This window comes from Zingiber officinale, chromosome 10B (assembly GCF_018446385.1).
Source record: "Zingiber officinale cultivar Zhangliang chromosome 10B, Zo_v1.1, whole genome shotgun sequence".
NCBI lineage: Eukaryota > Viridiplantae > Streptophyta > Magnoliopsida > Zingiberales > Zingiberaceae > Zingiber > Zingiber officinale.
Genome location: NC_056005.1, coordinates 20,946,777 through 20,963,869, shown reverse-complemented (window position 1 = coordinate 20,963,869; position 17,093 = coordinate 20,946,777). Strand labels below are relative to the sequence as shown.

Below are 17,093 nucleotides of genomic sequence, written 5' to 3'. Positions count from 1 at the left end.
ATTTAATTTTTTATTTTTAGTTAATATATTTTATATTAAAAAAAATACTGAAACCAATGTTTAAAATCTCGACTCGTGCCATGTTTTGGTCCCAGATCGGAACAATACGGTTTCGGTATCATTTCATGCTGTGCCGATATGCTTTCAGTATTTTTTATTTATATATAGTAATTATTAGATAAATATATTTATTGTGTATAATTTAAAAATAAATTGTATATTGATTTTATATAAGTTCTCAATTATTGAACAATTTAATATTTTTCGAAAAGATATAGTTTTCTTTAAAGAAAATTGATCCATCAATAATTCGAATTCAAATTGATACATCATAATATGCTACCTTTCTAATACCAAAAGTCGTGGCGTGAATCAAATGGAAGCATTAGTTCTATAATCAGTACATAAATTAACACAAAGATGCTACTTTGTATATAATAATTATATAAATTAATTATTTATTCATTTAGTTAATTATTAATTTAAATAATATATGTTTAAAATAGTAAAAAAAAATCAAAATATCAATTAAGTAAAAAATATAAAATAAAAAAAAAGAATATAAATATGATTTATTAGATTTTTTTAGAATTTTTAAATAAAATTTAAAATAGTAATTTTTTAGAATATAAAAAAAGGGCAGCCCGGTGCACGAAGCTCCTGTCATGCGGGGTCTCGGGGAAGGATCCATTGTACGCAGCCTTACCCTGTTTTTGCAAGAGGCTGTTTCTAGGATTCGAACCCGTGACCTTTTGGTCACATAGCAATAACTTTACCGTTGCGCCAAGGCTCCCCTTCAGTAATTTTTTAGAATATCAATTAATAAAATTTATTAAAAAATTTTAATTTTAAATATATTTTTTATATATTTTATCGAGATAATTTAATTAGGATTTATAAAAGTCTATTCGAAATATCACATTAAGTTGGGAATTGATTGAATTATTTAAATTCGTAAATTTACTTTTAAACCAAGAACTGTGGGCATTGTGCATGCATGACACAATCAATGATGCAAGCAAAATTGGCCCTCATGCTGTGCCAGTGCCGCTCCCGTGTTGGAACGGTAAAAATCGGCCATTTCGAACGGCACAAAAACTATATTTGAATTCTTGATTGAAACTATATCAGGACAGAACGATACGGTATTGAAATTGTATGGTTCCGATCTAGGGCTGAAACCTTAAAGCACGGATCGAAATTTTAAACCATGATATTAACTTTTGCTCTTTACCAATAGCCTCTTAGAGGGGGGGGGGGGGGGGGGGGGGCATGGATCCATGCATCTTATAACTATGGATTAAAACCCTTCAACAAGCCCCCTTTGTGGCCATTTGTTTTGAAATTATCAATCTCCATTGAATTATTGTTGAAGGTGGTATTTATGCCCGTAATAGTTTTGTCCTTCACAAAGGTATTTATGATCTTAGTAGGTCACACAACTTTCATGGAGCTCATTGAGGAGTTGCATTTTAATGTTTTTTATGGCTTTAGGTAACTCGCCCATGGAATGACATTGATACCAATTACTAGAGACACGATCAAATACCAATGCATGAGGATAACTAATATTTGGTTGATTGAGGAGAGTTAAAGACCAAAAGGTCTCTTGGAATTCATTAAGAGAAGAGAATTGAGGTTTTCTTGGAAGAAGAAATTTGGGATTGAACTTGTTTGATATTATTGTTATAAAGGGGAGCCTTGATGCAACGGTAAAATTGTTGCCGTGTGATCTTGTGGTCACGGGCTGCCGAAACAACTTCTTGCAATGTAGAGTAAGGCTGCGTACCCAATGTGGTTGTGGTCCGACCATTCCCAAAACCCCACATTTCGTGTACTAGGCTGCATTTTTTTACATTTAAGGGATAGTTGAAGTTATTATTATTTTTTCTCTTTTTAATTATCATTAGATATTAGTGCTTTGGCTGCAGTGGTTCTGACATTGACAGAAGATTTGAGATTTCACTTCGAGCTGGGGTTTTGATCCCTAATTAATGAGATGTTTCTGTGTCATGTTGCTAATGCAGAAATATGGTGCCAAAGTTATTGATGGGAAGAGGAAGGAATTGGAGAGGAGAAAATATGATAGGAGGAAGAGAAAAAAGAAGAGGAAATCCTAACCTCATCATGGTTGTTGCGCACAAACTCGTATCTCCTTGTGGTTGATGGTTGGATCATATGGAAGCTCATGCCAAGGATATGATGTCATTGCTGGTGGTGGTGCACATCATGACAGCCTAACGTGAAATCTTTTAAGTTGTAGTGGTCATTATTGTCGAGGTCTGTGTGACCTTTGTCATCTCGGATAACTCACAGATGACTTGTTTAAACTCTCTATAAAATTGTTATAGTGGTAGCCATGTGGTGGACTATTGTTGAGTTGGTTTCGCCATCTCAGTCAAGTTTGGGTTGTTGATTTATTAGGAACCAAAACTGGTCCCGCATCTTAACATATCTTACAGATATTTGTTTTTCTTTTCCCTGGCGTCTTGTAAACTACGAGTTATTCCATCCCGTCAAATCTAGATCTCATTTCGATGGATAAATGAACAAAGAAAAATTTCATCCAAATTGGTCCCTTAAAATCCTTTTCTTTCTAGGTACAGTGGGGGATGACTCTTAGATATACTATAAGGAAAATAACTTCCTTACATTTGTTTGTTACACTTGCATATTGTCAATTTTAAGTAATTAGGCCCTTTGGCCAAACAACTTTAGCTCCATGCAGATGAGCCTCTAGCCTAAACCACCACTTAGCCTATGAAGTCTTTCATGGATAATCTAAGTAACCAAGAACTGAAGATTGCCCTTGGCTAATGGACTTGCCACAATAGCTACACGGACGCTGACCAGTTAACCTGCTACAAATGATATTTGAGCCGCCTTTGCTATAACTTTGTTGCACCAATAACGAACTCTTCCAAGCAAGAGTGTCTAAAATAAAAGGGTCAAATAGATATCACTCAAGGCAATGCTGGGCAAGGCTCTCATGGGATCTCATAGAGTAATATGCTGATAGCCTTGCAAAGAGATATTAGAATGATTAAGGTGATTCATCAGCCATAGGAAAATAAAAGACCTATAAGCTCTAAAGATAATGATTATGCTTCAAGGAAGGATGCAACAAAATGTGAGAAACAATTATCTAACTAGTCCTGAGCATGGATTAGATAGTCAACTGCGAGCCCCAAGGAGCATATGGGACTTAAGGAAAGAATTGAACAATGCAGGATTTCACCCTTGAGTCCATTCAACTTCTACAATATGAAATTGTTGAATTGAGAGTCATGCTTACTTTACTCAATCGAGAACTAAATGCTAGGGGATGTGGCCCAAACACCCCCATCAACACTTCTGAAGACCCTAACCAAAATGTTATAATGAACTTATAGATTCAAAGAAATCACAAACTTCTTATTCAATGTAGAACAAATTTTCCAAACTATGACTTGCAAGGAGTAGAGGATATATGTCGCCACTATGTACTTGTTTGTAGTACTGAGCAAACTTTGTTGATGAATCAATGCTTAAACTTCCCAAACACCCTTTACACTTCCCATTTGTGCCTCTGACTTCACCATTAGTGGGGTACTTATGTAGGCTCAATGATATGAAATAAAGATGTCTTGTGCACGAGAAGGAAATGATGACAATAGTCCATTGTCTAGGAGTTTGGAAGCATTACTTGTTAGGTTTGCATTTTGTAGTCAACATCGATAAAATTACATTTTGCTATTTTCAAGCTAAGAAGAGATTGGCTCCAAAATAAGCTTGTTAATAAAGTTTCCTTGCTGAATTTGACATGTCAATAGAGCACAAGCTGAGTGGAACAATTGTTGCCATCGAGGCTCTCAGTCACAAGATTGGATCTCTTCTAGGAGACATGACAGCTGCAATAATGTTAAGTACAATCCTACTTTATAAGACACTCAGAACAATCTTAGTCACTTACAAACCCACTTTATGGACAAAAATTTGATTGAACTTACAAAGTGACCATCAAGATGAGACACCATTGAAAGTGATTAAAGATAGCTAGACTCTAAGATTCTAGTTCCAAGTGGAATTTATCTATGCCAAAGGAAATCAAGTCTATGTTCCAAAGTTACCAGGGCTTTGATGAGAACCATTCTTTTAAAAAAAATACTATGATACCTTATGGACAGGAACTTAAGCTGCTTTAGAATGCTCTTTTCTGGACAAGATGGAGGATAAAAGGGTAGTCCAGTGCACGAAGCTCCAACCAAAGTTGTTATTGTATGATGCTCTTTTCTGGCCAAAGATGGAGGATGATGTTAACTAATACATTAAGACTTGCTTAATCTGCTAGTAAGAAAAGTTAGCAAGCCGAAAGCCATCAGGGCTTCTAGTGTTAATGCTAGCTATCCAAACTGTGGTAAGGCATCTTCTTGGATTTTATACTGAATCTTCCTAAAGTTTGAGAGCCTGGGTCAAATCTAGTAGTGGTTGATTGATTCTCTAAGTATGCAATATTCATCGCAATTTTCACTCACTCTTTGACATTAGAGGTGACAAAAATCTTGTGATCAGGTACATTGTCAAATATTGGGGTGTCTTGCAATATCATCATCCAAAGACTCAAGAAAAGTCATGAATGAACAGCTTTTTAAGTTGTTGATGAGATTGTACTTCTCCACAAATTTACATCTTTAAACTTATGGGAAAATAGAGTGGTTCAATGAACTTTTAGAACAGCATCTCAATCTCTTTGTGGCAGCCAACCAAAGGGATTGGGTGAAGTTGATTGACATGGCTCAATTCTCTTATAACTTGTAGAAGAGCTCAACGACTGACAAGAGTGCATTCAAAATTGTGAACGGGCAGCAACCGAACATCCCCACCCATTAGCAACTGGCTATACTTGAAGTGGTGGTGTTGCATACTTGATGGCGAAGAAATGACTAAAGAAACAAGAGATTGCAAGTTCTATTTGGAATGAACAGTTAGGAAGATGAAAAGGTGGACAGATTCGGAAAGGATACATGTGAGCTTTAATATTGGGGATAAAGTCCTAATGAAGCGGCAACCTACTCCTTTCAAGATGTTTCAAAGCAATATTCACAAGGGTTTATTGCATAATTACAAAGGCCTCTTTCCCAGCACCAAGAAGGTTGGGGAGGTTGCTTATAAGTTGCAACTGCCAACATGATTCCCAATCCCATGCAGGATTGCTGACTTGCAGGAAGAAGGGTGCAACATGCTATGCCATTCGCTACTACCGAAGCCGTAAATCGAGGAGTAGACGAGATACTAAGGGGAGGGGGGCACTCTGCAACAAAACACAACTCTGTGAAAAGTTAGATCAGTTACACCACTTATTAGAAGAAATGAAATATAAATGAATAAATTGAAATATGAAAACACACATTATGAAGATGCTATAGAATATACTAAACAATTCTCCACTACAAAAGACGACGGAAATTATCAACTTGAACTTCCTGGAAAAGGAGATCAAATTCAAGTACTACAAAATAATACTATTATATCATTAATTATTTCTTTTCATTATAGATTAACTTTAATCGAGACAAAACTTCTCCAGTTAGAAACTCAATACTTTTGGGAGTTTTCACTCCAGTGAGCTTAAGGAGGCTTTTGCTAAACTTAATAAAGATCTAAGCCAGTTATCTTTAAGCAAAACTCTTCCTAAGACACCTCCTGTCACTTCAAAATTTTTAACTTATGAACAGAATGAGTCTCACAAAAACTGAACCTTTCAATGGACCTTCCAGGACAATAAAGTCTATGGAAGCAAATACATTTTCTTCATGGTTAGATGCTATCACCAGAAGAAATAGTACTTCAACTTTAGAACCCCTCGGAGCAGAGGAAGTAATGGATGTTGATAAAGATCTTACAATTTTTCCAAATGAACAATTAAACACTTTAAATCCCAGAAAATTATATAGTCAAGGAATTTTAAACTTTTCAATATCAGTATATAGGCATCACAGACAAGAAGCCCTTCATCTTCCCGATGGGGGAGAAGTCAAACTTGGACTCATGACAGAAGAGGTTGCTAAAGCCTTGTATCTTAGAAAACATAATTGGACTTATTGTGTTTGGGCTACGAGGTCTAACTCGAGCCAAGTTAGGAGGAAAAGTGTTATTAGTCTTAGATGCTACCCGTTTGTCAGATACTGAGAAAGCGATCATTGGACTAATAGAGGTAGACATGAATGCCAACTTAGGCATTACATACTTATGTCTAAATTTTAATATGACCATACAAGACTTTGTCAAGCATATTCAAATTTATGTCCAAGCCAAAGGCTATGACCAATCCAGGAGATAATCTTCAATTAGATATCATTTTTTTTAGGCAAAACGATGAATCACATGCATAATCATTTTAAAATGACATACACTTTCTCAAACTCAGAGAATACAACTCTGAAACTTAAGCAGGCTTAGAATGGAATATTAACTTACAAAATCATGACACCATGTTAAAACTAACTTCATCTCTAATGTACAAAGATAGACAACCAACTTTCTGTCAGATTTTTTGGATACCAGCCTACATCAATGGCACCTGACATTGAAAGAGAAGAGGAACATGTAACGCAATTAAACTTAATGAATCAAGCAATAACCCAATATCAATTGCTGTTTGCTTTGGGTAAAATACATTTACAACTTGTGGCGCTCTATATGAGAAAGGTCGAATCATGACCTCTTAATCTAATGAATCCAGCTGAATCCTCTGCTACTTCTAGACCATATGATGTCCGCCTACTTGAAAGCACCATGAAAACAATGGATTATGGTCAAAGACATCCACCAAGAACATGAATTGTACCATATACAAACAATAACCCCTTAGTCAGAACCATAGGCAAATGTAGACCACCAGAAATGACTTTTTTCGATAAGGATGTTGTTTTACTTAATATAATTGAATGTGATCCTTAGTTATATGATACTTATAACAATGGATAGTCTAAAACGAGATTATCAAGCCAAACATAAAATGGACATAGAAACACGAGATGCTATGATGCGTGTAGGAGAAAATTACTTAGGACATGTAGTTAGAGCAGCTTGGGAAGACTTTAAAACTCACTTTCTAGAAGAAGTAGCTCGTATTGCCTCACAAGGCAATAATATTTTTAATTTTTGTTATGCAATTCATAGACTTTTAACTACACGAGATGCGACTAGATATTAGACAAAAAGAAGCTATGAGAGATTTAAAGCAATTCTAATTATTTAATTGAAATTATATTAAATTCTTCTGTAATGACTTTTTAGTGTTCACAACAGTATCAGGAAATTATTATAATCCAGCTCCAGGGAAAGACTTTTCAGTAAACTACCAGGAGAATTAGGCAAAGAAATCCCTAAATCCTTGACAAACTTACAAGTGTCAGCCTTATATAATAACATTGGTGCACGTATCCAACATATTTTAACTACATTTAAAACTAAATGCACTTACATACAAATTCAAAAGCAACTTAAGAACCAACAATATGAGTTCTATAGTTAAATATACACACTGCAACAATATGGAAGTCAACAAAAACAAATAAGATACAAACAAAGACATCTGAATAGACTTCCAGCTCCTAGACCAAAATTGACTCCGAAAAAGACTTATTACATTAGGAAAAGCAAAGAAAGAAAGCCCTATTTAAAAAAAGAGAAACATGTGCGACGCTTTAAACCAAAGAAAACTTACTCCAATACTATTACTTGCTTTGCTTGTCATAAACCTAGCCATCTATCATCTACTTGTCCAGATAGAAAAAACTTGTACAGCCGAGAAGCAGAAGTAGTCGGCAACACAAATTTTGATTTAATAGAAATCCAATCAGATGTTTCAAGTACTTCTATTTACTCTATCCTATCTATACTTGATCTTAAAGATATGCCAACTCCGTTACAAAAAGATTATTCTTTAATCAATTCTCTTTTAGATCCCACATATGACTCTTCAGAAGAGGCTCCACTAGCTAATCCAATCTTTGAAGAAACTTTACATGACTTTCAGCAGTTCTCACTTATGTATCATCAATTTATCCCTTAAAACTTAACAGATCTACGTTCTGACCAAAGAACTTGCTCTTAGGATTGGGTTCTCAAGGAAGGGTAAGATAATATCCCTTGTTTTACTTGTGGCTATTACCCATCCATTTTACAACAAGGAACTTGCAAAGTATGCAAGAAACAATGTTGTAATTTTTGCCTTAGTGCTCTCTTTCAAATCAGTATACCACCAACTCATACATTTAAAAGAAACATGAGAAATACTTTGTTAGAATCACGGGTTTCTATCCTCGAAACTAGATTAAATTTATTAGAAATTGAAATTGCCCTTCTCAGAGAAGGCACTTGTCCAAAATATCCGGAAGCTAGCCCTTCCTCCTATACACAAGACCCTTATCAGGATAAAGGAAAAAATCCCTTCATTCTTGAGGAACCAACTAATCCAGAATTTGTATTTATTCAGACACCTAGCATTTGTAATATTGGGCTCACTATTGATATTCGCGTACAATGTACCCTGAATATCTAAGGCCATGAACGTACTTTACATGCTTTTCTCGATAGTGGAGTCACCACCTCCACCATTGACGAAATATTACTCACATCTTTTATTCCTTCAACTTTAATCAAAACAACCAATACTCCGCTTTTAAGTACCCAATTTGACGACCAACAACTTAATTGCCATAAATTCGTAAAAAATGTCCATATTCATTTATATACGAATTGCAGCGTTTTTGGCTCTCCCCTTTAGCCCAACTTTGGACTCACCCTATGTCTCATAAATCGATTCCTCTTATTCTCGGTCTTAATTTCCTAGTTTCCCCTAACCGTGCTCTTTTACTTATAAAGGATTACGCGGTTTTTCTATCTACTCCTATTATTTCTCCAATCTTGTAAGCCTGCCCTTCCGAGGTCCGCGCTGGGAAGCGTGGTAACACCCCTCCAGCCAAATCTTGTAACCCTACTTCTTCTTCTACCTGCCTCTCCTCAACCCAAACCTTGCTCTAAGAAACCTACTGTTAATATTTCCTTACCGGAAAACTAGATATACTTGGCGATTTCAGCATTGATGAAGACACAGACAAGTCGTCCGAAACCTATTACCATTTCAAACCGTCCTACTTAACTAACTTACTTAATAAGCAAGATTCTTTGGATAGTCTAATCTCTAGACTCGAAAAACTAGAGGTCATAGGAGAAAACCCAACTAAAAATTGGGAAAAGGATAAAACTTATTGCAAACTAAACATCATTAATCTAGACTTAACCATAAAAACACAAGATCTAAAATACGAGGTTGAAGAATGCAAAATGCATATTACTCAACTCTTGGCACTTAAGGCAATACAACGATCATATTTTAGACATAGAAGTCCTGCCTTTATTGTTAACAAAGGAGTAGAACAAAAATGTGGCCAGTCTAGGATGATATTCAATTATAAGCGTATGAATGACAATTATCATGAAGATGACTATAAGATCCCTGATAAGGATCAACTACTTAACAAAATCCAGAAATCAAAATGATGCTCTAAGTTTGACATGCAATTTGGATTTTGACAAATAAGAATGCACCTGTCTCCGTTCCTTGGACAGTATTTTCGTGTCCTGAAGAACATTTTGAATGGTTAGTTATGTCGTTCGGACTTAAAATAACACCTCAGGTTTTTCAAAAAAAAATGGACGATATATTGACCTGTATCTACTTTCACTTGTGTTTACATTGATGATATCCTAGTATTTTCTAGTACCAAAGAAGAACACTATGCTCGCTTACACATGATCTTTAACTTATTTGAGAAACATGAGATAATTGTGTCAAGGAAAAAAATGCAACTCGTCTTAACTCATATTGAATTTTTAGGAAGCCTTATTGGCCAAGGAAAAATAACACTCCAGGCGCATATAGCCAATAAAATATTAGCTTTTCTTGATAAAATGGAAGATATTAAAACACTCAGATCCTTTTTAGGATAACTCAACTATGCCAAACCGTATCTAAAGCCATTGGCAAACTTAGTAGTCCTTTATACAATAAAACCTCTCAAACCAGGCAAAGATATTTTAATCAACAAGATGTTGATCTGGTTAAACAACTTAAAAACATGGTACAACACTTACCTCAGTTAACCTTACCCTTAGATACCGACTATTTAATCATAGAAATAGACGGTTGTGAAACTGGTTGGGGTGGAGCTCTTTTCAGTAAACCCCCAAAACTTCTGAATCTCTTTGTTGTTATGCCTCGGGCAAATACAAAGAAAAAGGTCGTCTTACATCCTTAGATTGATTTATTGTTTAGAGGCCTTTATGTTATTTATTTGCAGCAAGTTAGAAATCACACTTAGAGCAGATTGTGAGGCTATAGTCAAATATAGTCAACAATTAAAGGATATTAGGAAAGGCCTGGGTTCTAAATGATGGCTCAAATTCTCAGATACTTTTCTGAACAAAGGCCTAAAAATCCATTAAGAACATATGAAAGGCAGTAATAACTCGGTAGCCGATACTTTATCTTGATTATTAACTTAACATGATTCTTGTAGGAATGGACAGACAAAAACAAGTTCATACTTATGGTTATAAAAAGACTATGAAATTTGGAATCCATGAACTTCCTCAGTTCTCAAGACCAGAAGATACTTTTCAGTTTCCAGTCAGAGTACAACTTGATCTTATCCAGCAATGTTTAATTAATAACATCTGGAACATTCAAACGTCTCTAGGAATAGCTAATCAAAAGATAGCTATAATTAATGCACTGTCAAATTACTTCTTTACTATGCTCCAGAAATCATTTGGGAAGAAATTCTCGTGTTATGCTATTCTTGCAGCAGCCTATGCAGGCTTATACTCTACTTGGGATGAAGTGAAAATACTTCTCTCGGAAGAAGATAAACCCCCTTATAAAGGCTTTTGTTCCATCAATGAAGCCTATGATTGACTTAGGACCAAATTAGGTCCTAACTTTATAGTTAGTCCTTTACTTCATCTGGATAATACTATCCAAGAGACAAAACATACTTAATGGCAGCAACTTCAGCCATCAATAGTACTCCAGAAAGACGAGATACTGATGTATTGTCTGTTCCACTTAGACCAAGGCAATATCAGTCATTGAAAGTCTTACAAGCCAACACAAAAAGGGACAATTTTCTGTCCATCAAAGCACTTCCTGAAGACATACTTATCTTCGAGATTTGGGTGATGCCTCTTATAAATAGTTTCTTGAACTTGAAGAAGCCTTGAATTAGTTTCATCAAAATCCCACATTTGGGATAACTATTACTTATGTAGAGGAATATACTTATTAAATCAAGTGTACAAAATCTTTTCCTCAATGTTCTACTCCCGGAACTTCAGACTTAGGTTGTAGACGCCAACTTCTTTATTCCTTAAGAAAAGCCAATATTCATGCTGACAAGTTCAAACACAAAAATTATAGAGGAAAGTTAATTACTCCTCTTACTCTTATGAACTACAGACTACTTCAACAATTTTGGGTCCAAGACATAGACTCTATACAAACTTTGCCTTCTGTACTTGGAAAAAGAGTACTTCATATACTTGAAGAAAAAGAAACATTTGTCTTGGCTACTTTCGAGAGCTCTCCTTCTGAATGACTATCTATACAAACTGAACCTGCTAGACATCTAATTAAACTAGATGTCCAAGGACTTAATATACAACTACTTGCTTTTGAAGAATATCCGTCTCACACGGAGAAGGAATGGACTTCGCCAAAACCCTGGAAGAACAATTTAAGCATTGGAGATCCTCTCTCCAAGGCAGTTCTTGGCTTTGGGATCCCTATTAGGATTCCATAGACTATACTTTGGCCGGAGAAATCTTTACTGAGAAAATTTATTGGGCAAAAACTTTTGGGACAGTATTTTTTCCTTTCACATATTCTACTGAACATCCAAACTTATGCCAGTTCTATCAAAAGAAAAATACTGCATGGTTCTAAAAACAAAGAATGGCTACACCTTCAGCAGCATCAACTTCCACTTTACCTCTATCTATGGGGTCAGTAGAAGAAGCCAACCTGATTAACATGATGGAGCTATGATGCAAGCCATGAGAACAGAAAGCACTTAATTCAAATAGACGTAAGCAATGACATCAGCGCCCACTACTCACGTCAGCTATGACACATAGCAGCACTCAGGAGTATATATGGGACTTTTCAGTAGTATGATTTTATAATTTTCTTAATCTTGCATACTGCAATATTATTATATGACTGCAAATATGTTTAAATCTACTTGTAATTTGAGCATTGTTGAAACTGATATTTTTTATCTTTTCAACTCAGTGATTGTGAGACGTTCATATCAGCTGATGATCTGCGAATAAACCTTTGGAATTTGGAAATTAACAATCAGAGCTTTAATATTGTTGATGTGAAACCTGCAAATATGGAGGATCTAACTGGTATTACCTCTTAATTGGAAGTTAAATTAATTCTTTGCTTTAAAACTTCGATCGGGCACTTTAAGTGTGTTAGTCATTTTTGTAAATTTTTAGCACATTCTGCCTACTTAAGATGCAATATTAATTGCCTTGGGTTTTTATTCAGTAAGTGATTTTAATAGACCCAACTAGGCATCCATTGCTTTGATCTTCAGAAGTTCATTGGATGACATGGTTAAGAACCTCCTAAACACTACCAATACACTAGCAACCACCGACTTTGTTAGTATAATTACAATCAGATTACTTTAAAAAAAAATCATCAATACGTTTTGTTATAACAGTTTTCTTGGTTCGCTAGTTTGCATGATATAAGGGCAAAAGCTGTTCCTAAATTCTAAGTGGAAGCCAACATTGGAACCACAATTACACTGGCAGTCCAATCTCATTTTGTGTGGATCTGAAATGCATTCTTGTAAATAACCAGGAAGCAGGTTAGTCTATCCAAATAGAATTTGCCTCTGCTTGACAATTAATTTCTAATTAGTCTTTTTTATTTGTGTTTTTTTTTTCTGATAAATAAGCATATTTGTTGGGTTGTTGATTGGTGGCTCTTTGATATGCAATAATGCAATAGGAATATCACGATAAAACTCAGCTTATTAGATAATCTAGCTATTCCTGTACCATTTCTTCTACAATCCTTCTACATGTTCATATACTGTCCTCTCTGATAATTCGTATGTATATATTCACAGCCTACATTTAGAAAACTTTTGTATATACTACTTGTTTGTATTTTTGATGCATTATTACTAAAAATTTATTTTTCTGAGTTAATGATTTTTTTTTGAAATGGTACATTCTATTAGAGGTGATCACATCTGCTGAGTTCCATCCAACCCACTGTAACTTGCTGGCTTATAGTAGTTCAAAGGGCTCAGTCCGGCTTATAGACTTGCGACAATCTTCTTTATGTGACAATCATTCTAAGATGTAAGAAATTCCTTTCCTTATTGTATTGATGTGAGAATGACTTGAGGAAAATCATGTGCTACTCACTAAGTATATTTTATCTCAACTTCTTGAAGTTATCTAGTATGGATAATAAGATACTTTATCAACAGATTTGAGGAACGTGAAGCTCCTGGTTCAAGGTCTTTTTTTACAGAAATCATTACGTCAATTTCAGATATTAAATTTGCAAAAGATGGAAGACATCTCCTTAGTCGTGACTATATGACTCTTAAGGTTGCTTTCTTATCCTCACCTCTTTTCATTTTCCCCTATATCAGCACATTTGTGCAATATCATGGAAGCACAGGTTAGTGTCACTTGGTTTGCTATTTCAAGTGGGATAAAATCTACTCACTGATAGTCACTACCACAGTAGACATGCCATACTAAATTAAGTACTTAATGTGTATATATTAATTGAATTTTGGTTATTTCAAACAAGAATTCTTGAAATTCTTGTTCGACATTGGCGCTTTTCATATTTTTCTATGTAGATACTCCAAATTGCATTAGGATGCACTTGTGTCATCTGTGACTAATTTTGCACCATTATCTGTAGAATTGACAAAAGCGTCTGAGTTTGTGCCAAAAAAATTCTTATAATTTAAACCAATATCATACACACGTTCCTGTTGTGTGAGTACAATCCAATCTTTTACCATACTATATGAAGAACCTAGAGCCTGCATTCTCATGCTAATCAAGTCATTATTTTTAAGCTAGATTGGAATATTGACATTTTCCCTCTGTTATGTTCTGTTCAGTATCAATTGCTCAAAGTAACAAGCAGATGCAGATCATCTGTTGAAAGAATTTGCTTATAACTATCAATTTGCTTATAATGATCATCTTATTATTGAGCATGTTTGTTCCAACTGTTTGCAGTAATGACACCCTTTTCTGCCTTGTAATAATTCTCTAGGCCATCTCCACATCATGATGTTCTCCCCTCTACTCTTCTTCTTGTCTTCATACCATAAAGTTGTCCCTATCACTCAACTGTTTAGAGTCAACTTCACGAATTTATCCCTATGACAATGGAGATTTATGCATGACAATATCACTAGTAATATTCAAATTAATTAATTTTTTATTATATTAATTAATATTGTTTTACCCTTCTACTTATGCCTTCTATGTTAAATGATCCAATTCTTCTTTTTAAATATACTCTATACCATCTCAACGCCTCTCTTAGAGTAATGATACACGGAAAAAATCTCAGGAAAAACTCAGATAGACACATAAAGTCATAGCCCACCATTTTTACTTTTGGTGGACCCATCAGTTTATGTGTTTATCCTTTAGCTTTTCCTTGAGATTCTCTCTCTCTGCGTATCATTTTTCTTTCTCTTAATATTATCCTATATTGAAGCTAATATTTAATTACTCTCAAATATTAATATGTATATTTTATCTCTTCTAGTAATTCTACAAATCCATCTAGTATTTTATTTTTGCTACTTTTACTTTTCCACATGTTTTATTCCCTCCTGCTTTGATCTCTATAAGTATGATGGATCAAAGCACATTTTTATTGTACCTTCCTTTGAGGCTAATGGAGATAAAAGAATCAACATGTTATTTTCTGACAACCCAACATGATCTATAAAGTATGATGGATCAAATCACATTGTTATTAAATGTCCCATTGAGCCTAATAGGGATATCACAATCACACAAGATTTAGAAGTCTCTCCATTTTGACTAGTCATTCTTTATCTTATTAACTAATCTTCATCAATATCCTCCCCCCATGCAATGGGCCACTATGCTAGGACAAAATGTCTCTTATGATTTACTTGCTTGCATCTTGCCATGTGACTATTGATACTGGACCGCTTGGGGTGAGCGATATCACATTTTCCTCCAATAATAGATTCAAGATACCTAAAAGCTCTTACAAAGATTTCATAATATCCATTAGAACTATTCTACTGAAACTACATTTGCTCCACAATTCAAAGCTTGAATTAAATTAAATTACACACATCAATTAGCACAACAACGTCTACAAATAAATTTTGTAAAAAATTATTATAAAGATCTACTTGAAGCTATGACCAAGCCTAGATGGATAATACTCATGTGGGTGTGGGTTTAAGTGTTTATATTTTCATTGTAAGTTAAATTGTGCCATGTTCAAACTCGATCATGTCCTTGAAGCTTAATGGGGTGAAATTCATGAACATCTCTTACATCAAGCCTTGGAAATGCATATAATGTAACTACTTAATATTCTTTTTGTAATCCAAGTAGCAATTAATTTATTACATTGAAAACTAATAATGTTCTTTTGGCATGAGAGCCTAAATAATGTTCTATTGGTTGATTTGTAAGTTGAAGTTAGTTTTATTGAATTTAATGTAAAATTATAGGACCTTAATTTGTCCATAGTTGAATTTCCCCTCTTGGCTTTATGTTATTGTGTATGCTAAAATAATGATGATACAAGTATATATATATATATATATATATATATATATATAGAGAGAGAGAGAGAGAGAGAGAGAGAAATTTTAGCCTGCGGTGCCTTATGTGCGGTTTTGCTGCGGTACTTGCCACGTCAGCGAGAAAATACAAAAAAAAATCAACGCTGCTCTCCTCCTGATCGGCCTGGACCGATCAGGCTCCAACCTGATCGGTCTGGGAGTCTCCTGATCGGTCTGGGGACCGATCAGGAAACGATCAGGAGGAAAAAAAAGGTAGGGGGATCGGTTTGTGGACCGATCCACCTATAGCCTGATCGGTCCACAGACCGATCAGGCTTCGAAGCCAACTCTCACAGAGAGTTGGTTGATCGGTCTGGGGACCGATCAGCCTAGGGCCTGATCGGTCCACAGACCGATCAGGAGACTCCCAGACCGATCAGGTTGGAGCCTGATCGGTCCGGCCGATCAGGTTGGAGCCTGATCGGTCCGGCCGATCAGGAGGAGAGCAGCGTTGATTTTTTTTTGTGTTTTCTCGCTGACGTGGCAAGTACCGCAGCAAAACCGCACATAAGGCACCGCAGGCTAAAATTTCTTTATATATATATATATATATATATATATATATATATAAACAACAATACTACCAGCATTGCTTTTGAAAGCTCATCAGTGATGTAGTTTGACAGAAATTGTGTATTTTCATTGATAGGATGATCCTCCTTATATACAAAGATAAATCCCTTAAAATTAGGGATGTGATAAGTATGAATTATAATTACAATCCAATCTAGAAAATAAATAACAAAAAATAAACCCCTACAAAATAGGGATAAAATAACAAGTTGCCTAGTTTGAATTTCAACACTCCCCCTCAAACTAGGCGATAAATGCTCTCTAAACCCAGAATCGAGCTCAGTTCGATGATGTTGGGTCATAGTTCCTTTGTCAAAATGTCAGCTGCCCGGTGTTTTGAAAGCACCTGGCAGAGCATTATGTCTTTATTTTCAATCTTCTCACTAAAATGTCGATCAATTTCCACATGTTTGATATGGTCATGATGAACTGGATTCTTGGAAATGGCAATAGCAATAGCAATAGCAGACTGATTTTCATACATAATTTGAATTAGATCTCTTGTTTTTAGCATGAGTTCCGTTAGAATCCATTGTATCCAGATTCCCTCACAAATGCCCAATCTCAGAGCTCGGA

The 17,093-nt window shown here is 35.2% G+C and overlaps 1 protein-coding gene across 1 annotated transcript in view; it reads left to right on the top strand.

The window, feature by feature from the left end:
* Positions 1 to 17,093, top strand: part of LOC122029615 (serine/threonine protein phosphatase 2A 55 kDa regulatory subunit B beta isoform-like) — a 36,053-nt gene that overhangs the window by 9,208 nt on the left and 9,752 nt on the right. Inside the window, exons 7-9 of the mRNA XM_042588683.1 lie at positions 12,338 to 12,456; positions 13,308 to 13,431; positions 13,563 to 13,686. Of these exons, the coding sequence (XP_042444617.1) occupies positions 12,338 to 12,456; positions 13,308 to 13,431; positions 13,563 to 13,686 (367 nt within the window). The remainder of the gene's footprint in view (positions 1 to 12,337; positions 12,457 to 13,307; positions 13,432 to 13,562; positions 13,687 to 17,093) is intronic.